The following is a 10,094-nucleotide window of genomic DNA, read 5'->3' on the forward strand; positions in this document are numbered from 1 at the left end:
TACGTATGTATGCACGTATGTGTGTGTGTCAATAAACATTTGCCATTATCAAATATATTTAGAGAAATATTTACCTGGGCTTGTACTTCCCAAGGAAGCCTGAAATTACAAAAGGAAAAAAAATACATGTTAAGTTTTGGGAATTTACAGAATAATGAAGAGTACTGTTCACTTCTCTTACCAAAAAGTTACTATAGTAACCATAATTTCCACAGCTACTGCTGTTACTATTGCAAACCCACGGTAAATTATTATGGAATATATTTCAAAACGTATAATATGTTTTCAAAGTCTGTAATTTTCTTAACATTTTTGTTTTGGTTAGAGTGGCAGCTGATAATAATATTACCACAGTTTTACTGTAGTAAAGCTGACTTTAAAGTACTGTTACCATAGTACTTGTTTGTAAACAACAAGAATATGAATAGTAATTCATATTAATAATATGCTTCCCCAGATGACAGACCAATGAAGATGAAATCAATTTAATTAAAATTAATAAAACTGTCACGGACTATAAAAAATATTTAAATTAACAAAAATGATTCATTCAAAAAAATAAAATAAGTGACTTTGTATTTTTTATTAATATAATTTATATTTGAAAATGATAGACAGAATATACAACAGAAGCAGTTTGTGAGGGTCACTAACAAACCAAAGCAATATTTACTATTTATTCAGAGGTTCCGAGTCTCTTAAACAAAATACAGCCATGAGGTATTATAAAATAATACATATATTTTATTTTAAAATAGGACAAAAAATAAATGGTTTGACGTCGTCACTTCACAGCATCAATCCGGTACTGCAGCAACGAAAAAATCACTCTGAAACCACACAGAAGTATTTAGTCGATAAAACGGGAATAACAGAAAAGTAAAAATATGAGAAAGGCGCGAAATAAAATAAACTAGCTGCCTCACGGTCCTGATCTGACGCCAAATACGGACGCTCGACGCTAAAAGAGGCCCCATCGACGCTTCAAACACTCGTTTTGACGTCCAAAACCGTTCGTATCTCCACAAAATCGGCCTTTATTCAAAGATAAGACATTATTACACGTAATCAGACACAGAAATCCCAAACTAATGTACTGTGGAAAGAGAAATTAACGGTCAAAATATGACACCTTCCCCTTATTTTCCAACTTACCTCCGCCATCTTGGTACCTTTCGGCTACTAAACTGGCTTTACGACGGAGCCCGGATTGACATCGCGAACCAATGGCGTGAGAGTATTCCTGCAGGTTCGCTCTGATTGGCTGACGCGTTTGCAACGCACGGCGAGCGGGGCACGGGATTGGCTGCTGAGAGTGAACTCGGTGACGTCGAAATACTGTATTCCAATGGGTTTAATTACCTGAGAAGCCATTAGGATGTATTAAAAATACACATATTAAGTTGTAATTTATTATTCTTTTGAAAACATTCTGGGTGAACCGACTGTATGTGATAACTTTTATTTTTTTAAAACATAGTAGATTATGCAAATTATCAATCATTATTAAGTGCAATGATTTTAGGCTACTTGAATGAAAGATCAATATTGTCTATTTAGAACAAAAATCTTTAGGAAAATAAGATTATTTGAAAACATATAGGTTTTCTTGCCATCTTTATTTATAATTCTACATCATACGTCTAGCTGTTTAATATTAATAGAGCAGGTGGTGGCGCCAGTTACTAGTTAAACACACAATTTCCAAACTTTAAACCACAGTGTTGAAGTGAAACAAGTGATACAGTTCCCTTTTTTTTTATTTTTATGTAAATGTAATATGAATTGTCTTGTTACTGTGCAGAATTTATGCTGCATAATTATGAAACGTATTTCATGCCACAACATACGGTTTATTAGATTGTATTTATCATAAACAGACTTTTTAAACACAAACAGTGTTGGGGAAAGTTACTTTTAAAAGTAATGCATTACAATATTGCGTTACTCCATAAAAAAGTAACTAATTACGTTACTTAGTTACTTTTTATGGAAAGTAATGCGTTACGTTACTTTTGCGTTACTTTTTAAATCTGGACAGGGCTTGCTTGTTTGTTTTTACAATAAAAAAGTTATATTTTTGGCAAATATAAAAGCCTTTTCACACCAAAAGTGAAATGAATACGCCTCAGGCTGAAGGGAAAGTAAATTTACATCCGTACAGTATAAATGCAGAAGAACAAATTTCAACACACTTAAGACAATAAACAAAGACCCACAAATGTGTGTTTAGAGTAATTTGTGCTTATTAGTACGGTTGAACTGGATCATCGAAGGTCAGAAGCAAATACATTGGTTAATAGAATGGGATTAAATACATAAAGGATATTTGTGTTGTTTAACATTTAATTATTGCAGGTTTGCGTCATATTCTGAGTTGCATTATTTTTATTCATTTTGAGGAATACTGAATCTGTGTTTTTTTTTGTGTGAGTGAGATGAATTAATGCATATTCATATTTATTTTAGAACTACAGTAACATCTGATTTCTCTCAACATGGGGAAACCAGAGCTGTCAATCAATAAATTGAAAAAAAAAAAGTAACGCGTTACTTATTTGAAAAAGTAACTCCGATATTCTCTTGTAAATTAAAAAGTAATGCGTTACTTTACTAGTTACTTGGAAAAAAGTAATCTGATTACGTAACTCGCGTTACTTGTAGTGCGTTACCCCCAACACTGAACACAAACATATCTTTTAATGCCAGTTTAAATTAGATCTCTTCCTGCAGTTAAACGAAATCCCTCAAACTGTAACGTCACTTTTTCTGCCGGTGACACATCTGAGTCTTCACCTGTTGGCTCACCTGTACAGGTGAAACTAGATTGGGCGACGCAGCAGATGAAAGCAGAACAAGAAAGTTGAGTTCTCATTTGTCACTGAAGGCTTCAGTCTGACAGCATGCACATTATTAAAGCACACAGGGGATGTTAAGTTATATTTATAATTGAGTGCATGAATAAATGCCTCATAAATGTGCAATAGTTCAGTGCACTTTAGGAAAAAATCGTTGTAAATGCAGAATTCCCAGCTTTGTTGACTTTCATCAGCTGCAGAAATGGAGATTGAATCAATGGTAGCAAACTGTGCACTCATAAAAGCACGAGAAGGTAAGAATATTTATTTGCCTGTTTTTCATTGCATTTGATTAAGAGATGTATTTTTAAGAACAAACCAGTATAAAATGTGCTGTGAAAAAGTGTTTTGACAGATTGTAAACAGTAAATATATGAAATGTCATGTTTAATTCAATGTGATACTTGCTGTTTCTTTGTAACTGTTTGTGAAATTTACTAACAATTTCTAAATGAAAATAGTTTCTACACCAAATTTGTTTGTGTGCACTCAAAAAATTTGGTGTCACTCAGTAATTGCTATTAAAATTCACAATTAATTGCAAATAAACAGCAAGTAACACATTGAAATAAACATGAAGATTTAAAGTAGAAACACTAAAATAGTATTTTCTTGTAAAACATACTCCAATCATTTTTGTTTTATTTACAACTTTGAAAAAAAAAATATTTTTTACAGTGAAGGGAATTTTTTATTACATTAGTTAAAATAATATGAAACAATATTTTGCTGATTATTTTATAATTATTATGCTTTTATGATAGATTATGGAATATAAGTGGTTTTAAAAATAATTGCACTGCAGTTCATTTAACATGAACTAGCAAAGACAAAATAGTGATAAAAAATAAAAATAATTTGATTGCTAATACATTTTTAATTATGACATTTTGAAGCAGAATGACTGAAATAGTATTTTCTTATAAAATGTGCTCTAATAATCTTTGTTTTACTTTTTTTTTTTTTTATCATTTTTCGCAGTGTACAGTACAGGACCTATAAGATACACTTTTCCCTTTATACATTCATATAAATTTTAACCTAAAGTCATGTGTTTACTTAGCACATTTTATGCTTAATATCTAATTCGGACACTTCAAAACACTGAGAAAAAAACAAAAATTGTGATGTTTTTCTCCACGACATTCTAATTTATTGAGATGCACCTGTATATGTTTACATCATAATAGTATTTATTGCACTTTTTATTATTTTATTTTAGTTCATGTTTATTTTAAGTATCAATTTTTATTTATTAAATTTTGTTTTGTTTTAATTAAGTATAATCATCGTAGTAATGAAAAGCAAAATTTGATTACTAAAAATGTAAATGATGCACATTTATGGATGTCTAAAGTAATCTAAATGAGATTGCTATGAAATATGCAGTCTAGAAATGAGACTAAATGAAATAAACAAACAAACCCATCATTAAATGTACCTATTTCATTTGTAATATTTCATGGAAACACAATTACAGTGTTATTTCATGTTATCCAAATGTCTTTTTTAATAGGTCTAATAATTTCTGAATGCCACATAATGGACATATAATAGATTTGATGGTTCATTACAGGTTCTTTAAAGCACTCAAATCAAAAGTTCTCTGCAGGTTCTCATATTACTTTCGACTGTAAAGCTCTTTTTTGTTTCTCTGTTTCTTCCGCTGTGCAGTAGGTAACGGTGGGAACCGCAAAGGAAGGAGTCGAAAATGGAAGGAATTTCTGCGTTTCCCGCACATAAACGAGTGCACAGAGCTGGAGGAAAGCATTGGTGAGAAGTTGTTTGGGTTTGGTTTTTAAGGTGTTTTAATTCCTTTGCAGCGGACTGGAGTTTATATACAGTGACACAGATCCTGCACTGCACATGTACACTATGGGAAAACATCAAATGATCACTACTTCAAATGAATAAAGATAATGTCCTGATTGTTGTTTTTAAGCTGCAATAATATACTTGCATTTGATTGCATGAATGCACTGTATTATTTTCTGTCCTTCAGAGCGAGATTATTACAGTCTGTGTGTCAAAGAGCCCATCGGAAAACATCTCTTCCGGCTTTTCTGTGCAACCAAATCTGATCTGCAGCACTGCATCGACCTGTTGGATGAAACGGTATGATCTTCTGTCAAGTACTGGGATTCCCAAACAGGGTTTGTGAGTTAATGTAGAGTTTATAATTCTTAAAATCAAATGCAGAATTAGAATAAACAAATAAATGAAACAGACCTGAAATAGCGCTATATATTCCATCAAATCGCTACATACAGTCAGTTGCACTGCATGTTTCAGAGTGAAGCGCGGCACTTTGTTCATTTACACGCGTGCGGCTTATAATATAGTATTTTCAGAGCAGCTCGTGCTGCATCTCTGCAAGCGCTGTGAGTTAAAAGTGCATTTGGAAATGCCAACATACACATTCATGTCATTTCTAACATTTTTGTGGACAGCATTTTTCCAATATTACACCAAAATAGAAGCTTGAGAGTTTGAACGTTTCAAAGTGAAGAATATACTGCACATATTTGTATTATAGCTGGTTATTGTAAAAAGTGAACTTAGTGTTAAAACCCTTAAAAGTAGGCTAACTATTTCTATTAGCAGTAGAGTCTTTTGTTTTTTGTGTCTGAATGAAAGTCATATAAAATGAAATGTCTTGTCGCAGTTCAATTTCAATCGAAATATACGGCAAGATAATCACAATATAATGTTTGCCTATATATATATATATATATATATGAAGAGTTCATTTGCAAAAACAGATAACTCAGTTTTTAACAATTCTCAGAAATCATGTTTTTTATTATTATGTTATCATGTTTTTATTGTCTTTTATATATACATATATATAGTATAAAATACTATTTTATCCATTACACGTTTAATACAAAATGCTACTTGCCATTTATTTGTAATTTGTGAAATTTACTTGCAATTTCTAAATGAAAAGGAATCATACATCAAATTGTTTTCAATGTACATGAAAATTTACATTTGACCTCATACTGAATTGTCTATTTTACATTTTGTGAAATGCAAATTGTTTATGTTAGTGAATAAATGTTGTTACTCTTTCAGGCGGAATATGAGGTCACGCTGGATGACAAGAGAAATAACTTTTGCAAACAGCTCATCAACAAATATCTTACCTCACAGGTTTTTAAACATTCGCTTATTCTTTTCACCCTATTTCCAATCTGATAATCAAAACTTAATATTGCAGTAAAATGTCACTAACTTGTCTAAACGACAAGAAAAAGGGCTAGATGACCGTTTCATGTGAAGGAAAGTGTTTTCACGCTCATGTATGTTTTCAGTCCTCTTGGGTGCGTGTGATTGTCGACGGGGAACTTGACAAGTGCAGCTGCGACCTGGAGCTCAACGCTTCTGAAGATATATTCAGCAACTGCCAAAAGTCAGTTCCACAAGTCTGGTTATCAGTGCATCTGTACATGCGTGTCTGTGAGCATTGACGTGACATTTATTTGGTCTTGTAGGGCACTTCATGAGTGTCTAAGTGGAGCTCCATTTGCAGAGTATCAGAAAAGCATGTATTTTGACCGATTTCTGCAGTGGAAGATGGTGGAGAGGTTAGTGTGTTTCATTTTAAAGGGATAGTTCACCCAAAAATGAACATTTGCTAAAAGTTTACTCCCCCTCATGCCATCCAAGATTAGGATGAGTTTGTTTCTTCATCAGATTTGGAGAAATGTAGCATTCATCACTTGCTCACCAATGGATGCTCTGCAGTGAATGGGTGCCGTCAGAATGAGAGCTGATAAAACATCACAATAATCCACAAGCAATCCACACCACTCCAGTCCATCAGTTAACATCTAGAGAAGCAAAACGCTGTTTGTTTGTAAGAAACAAATCCATTGTTAAGATGGTCCATAATCCAAAATCCATCATTCATTGATAGACTGGAGTGGTGTGGGTTACTTGTGGATTATTGTGATGTTTTTATCAGCTCTCATTCTGACGGCACCCATTCACTGTAGAGCATCCATTGCTGAGACACTGATGCAATGCTACATTTCTCCAAATCTGATGAAGAAACAAACTCATCCTAATCTTGGATGGCCTGAGGGGGAGTAAACTTTTAGCAAATGTTCATTTTTCATTATTAACTATTATTTGCTGTTTAGTTCAGGAAATGTTTTGAACAGACTATGACATCTCGTTCATACCTGCAGACGCTCGATCACCCGAGACATATTTCGAGAGTACCGTGTTTTGGGAAAGGGTGGGTTTGGAGAGGTAAGACCAAATAGCCATTCTTTTGAAGTGGAGAAGATAATCATACCCACAGAAGCTTATAATAGAAATAAAGAGGAAAGTGTGGGAAGGTAACGCGACGCCTCTGATTCCAGGTGTGTGCGTGTCAGTCCCGAGCATCAGGGAAAATGTACGCATGTAAGAAACTGGAGAAGAAGCGTATTAAGAAGCGGAGCGGGGAAGCCATGGCCCTCAACGAGAAACAGATTCTAGAACGGGTCAACAGCAGATTTGTGGTGAGATTTATGATTATTATCAGTAACCAAGTCTGATGCTCAAGTTTGTGACGTAAATGTTTATGCTTAAATGACTATTTCTGCTTTGGTGAATCTCACTAAACTGGTCAAAACCGGACAGGTTCAGATCAGATTTCACTCTAAAATCAAAGACGGAAAGAAAGCATATATACAGAAGTTTATAAAAATCATATAAACATCTTTATTTCATACACATACTGTATAAGTTGCTATAAAATTATATTATAAAAAACCAACAACTTAAGAATGTATATATAGCTTTTATATGTATAACTATATATGTTTACATCATAGTAATATTTATTGTACAAATTAATACATTTTAAGTATATATTGTAGTAATTAAGTAATTTTACAGTGCAATAAATACATATAAAACCTATATATAAAATAGGTGTTATGTATACACATTCTTAAGTTATCTTTTTATATAATTTTTATAGTAACTACAGTATATGAAATATATATATATATATATATATATTATTATAGATTAAAAACATGCGGCCTTATTAATTATTCATGGCCCGGGTGCATGCTGGGAGCACCAGCAGCATGAAGCTATGTAGATTTTACTTAATTTTTTTTGCTTTTCTGCTAATGTTATGTATTATACATAATATAAATAAAAGTATAACATTTATATATATATATATATATATATATATATATATATAGTATAATAGAATATATATATAGCAGTATAATAGAATATGTAATATATACATATATACATAATATATGCACACATATACACATATATAGTATTTATTCTTAATTTTAAGTATATATAGCAGTATAATAGAATGTTATTTTAAGTATATAGTAATTAAGAATAAATACTATTTGTGTGTATATGTGTGTATATATGTACATTTTTTTAAGCAAAAGTTTCTTGTTCTCCTTTTTGACTTTGTACTGAAATATGAGCAGTTTTTTGTGACTTTGCTGTCTGTGTGTTTATCTGAATGTGTCAGGTCAGTTTAGCATACACTTACGAGACAAAAGAGGCTCTTTGCCTGGTGCTGACGCTGATGAACGGAGGAGACCTGAGGTTTCACATCTATAACATGGGCACCGAGGGGCTCAACAAAGAAAGAGTAGAGTTTTATGCTGCTGAGATCCTGTGCGGCTTGAGCCATCTTCATAAAAAGTCTATTGTTTATAGGTAGGTCATAAAACTGAGAGCTGTCGTGTGACTCTTAATGGGCTTGACGCAGTTGACATAGTTTCTAGAAATCTACCTGTGAGAAAGAACCAAACAGATGGAGCCTGTCTCATAATTGCATGTTTTGTGTCGTTTCTATTAGGGATTTAAAGCCAGAAAACATTCTGCTGGATGATAATGGTATGTGAACTTCCCCATAAATACAAAAGCTGTTAACTGCCCATTCAAGCTTTGTAACATTCCCTTCAGGATCTACAATTTCCCTAAACTTTCTATTTTTGGCATCAACCAGGAAACGTTTCTCCAAAATTACTTTCATTATCTTAAATGAGGAAATGAAAGCACTTCAGGGCATGTCAGTTTGAACGTTTGTTGTGTTTGACATCATTAACCTGTTGCATAAAATTCTGATCCTATACAGTGATCTCAACAAGTCTTTGCGCTCTTGCATTAAACTTACAAATATCTGAATGTTGTTGCATGAGATCAAGTGTGTTTCTGCACCTAAATGCTGTATCTATCTATCTATCTATCTATCTATCTATCTGTCTGTCTGTCTGTCTGTCTGTCTATCTATCTATCATCATCTGTCTGTCTATCTATCTGTCTATCATCGTCTGTCTGTCTGTCTGTCTATCTATCGTCCGTCCGTCCGTCTGTCTGTCTGTCTATCTATCATCTATCTATCTATCTATCTATCTATCATCGTCTGTCTGTCTGTCTGTCTGTCTGTCTATCTATCTATCGTCTGTCTGTCTGTCTGTCTGTCTGTCTCTCTATCTATTCCCACCACAAATAAAAGGTAATTGCTTTTTATCACACAATTCTGATTTTTATTTTTTTTTGCAATTGTGAGTCTATGTATGTAAGGTTCAAGTTTCTTACATTTTTCTTACATAAGTAGATGGTTTGTACACTCTCATAAAAAAACTTTGTACCTTATTTACCTTTGTACCCTTTTATTACCTATTAGATTATGTATATAATTTTGCATTCTGTCCCTGTTTTCTGACAGGTCACATTCGGATCTCTGATTTAGGACTAGCCATAATCTTGAAAGAAGAAAAACTTGTGAAGGGCAGAGTGGGAACAGTGGGTTACATGGGTATGAAAATCATCTTAGTAAATCGTATTAGACATTGATATATTTATTTTATTTTATTTATTTATTTAGTCATTTAGCAGACGCTTTTATCCAAAGCGACTTACAAATGAGGACAATAAAAGCAGTCAAAACTAACAAAAGAGCAACAATATATAAGTGCAAATGACAAGTCTCGGTTAGCCTAACGCAGTACACGTAGCAAGGTGTGTATATATATATATATATATATATAGCTGTGCGTGTTATATATATAGTTGTGCGTGAGCTCATTTGTAAGTCGCTTTGGATAAAAGCGTCTTCTAAATGACTAAATAAATAAATAAAATATATATATACATATTATACACACACATATATACACACTCACACACAAAGAAAAACAAGTAGATAGAATAGAAAAAATAGAAAGCTAGTGTTTGTTTGTTTGT

General features: G+C 32.8%; 2 protein-coding genes and 1 long non-coding RNA gene across 4 annotated transcripts in view; 1 reads left to right on the forward strand and 2 right to left on the reverse strand.

Moving 5' to 3' along the window:
- Positions 1-1,202, reverse strand: part of mier3a (mesoderm induction early response 1, family member 3 a) — a 21,734-nt gene extending 20,532 nt beyond the window's left edge. For both annotated transcript variants that reach the window (XM_016506991.1, XM_016506990.1), the window contains exons 1-2: positions 1,156-1,202; positions 75-99 (exon numbers count right to left, since the gene is read on the reverse strand). In XM_016506991.1, the coding sequence (XP_016362477.1) occupies positions 75-99; positions 1,156-1,164 (34 nt within the window). In that variant the 5' untranslated portion in view covers positions 1,165-1,202. The remainder of the gene's footprint in view (positions 1-74; positions 100-1,155) is intronic.
- A 1,566-nt stretch (positions 1,203-2,768) lies between these two features.
- The window catches only part of LOC107704120 (uncharacterized), a 9,790-nt gene continuing 2,464 nt past the window's right edge, over positions 2,769-10,094 (reverse strand). Inside the window, exon 3 of the long non-coding RNA XR_001635908.1 lies at positions 2,769-2,822. This is a non-coding gene — a long non-coding RNA (uncharacterized LOC107704120). The remainder of the gene's footprint in view (positions 2,823-10,094) is intronic.
- LOC107704119 (G protein-coupled receptor kinase 5-like) overlaps positions 3,003-10,094 on the forward strand; it is an 11,563-nt gene continuing 4,471 nt past the window's right edge. Inside the window, exons 1-11 of the mRNA XM_016506975.1 lie at positions 3,003-3,112; positions 4,533-4,631; positions 4,861-4,973; positions 5,937-6,014; positions 6,176-6,273; positions 6,356-6,448; positions 7,055-7,118; positions 7,232-7,372; positions 8,371-8,561; positions 8,704-8,741; positions 9,577-9,666. Coding sequence (XP_016362461.1) covers positions 3,061-3,112; positions 4,533-4,631; positions 4,861-4,973; positions 5,937-6,014; positions 6,176-6,273; positions 6,356-6,448; positions 7,055-7,118; positions 7,232-7,372; positions 8,371-8,561; positions 8,704-8,741; positions 9,577-9,666 — 1,057 coding nt within the window. The 5' untranslated portion in view covers positions 3,003-3,060. The remainder of the gene's footprint in view (positions 3,113-4,532; positions 4,632-4,860; positions 4,974-5,936; positions 6,015-6,175; positions 6,274-6,355; positions 6,449-7,054; positions 7,119-7,231; positions 7,373-8,370; positions 8,562-8,703; positions 8,742-9,576; positions 9,667-10,094) is intronic.

The sequence above is a fragment of the Sinocyclocheilus anshuiensis genome, unplaced genomic scaffold, assembly GCF_001515605.1.
Source record: "Sinocyclocheilus anshuiensis isolate Anshui unplaced genomic scaffold, SAMN03320099.WGS_v1.1 scaffold690, whole genome shotgun sequence".
In the NCBI taxonomy this organism is placed as follows: Eukaryota; Metazoa; Chordata; class Actinopteri; order Cypriniformes; family Cyprinidae; genus Sinocyclocheilus; species Sinocyclocheilus anshuiensis.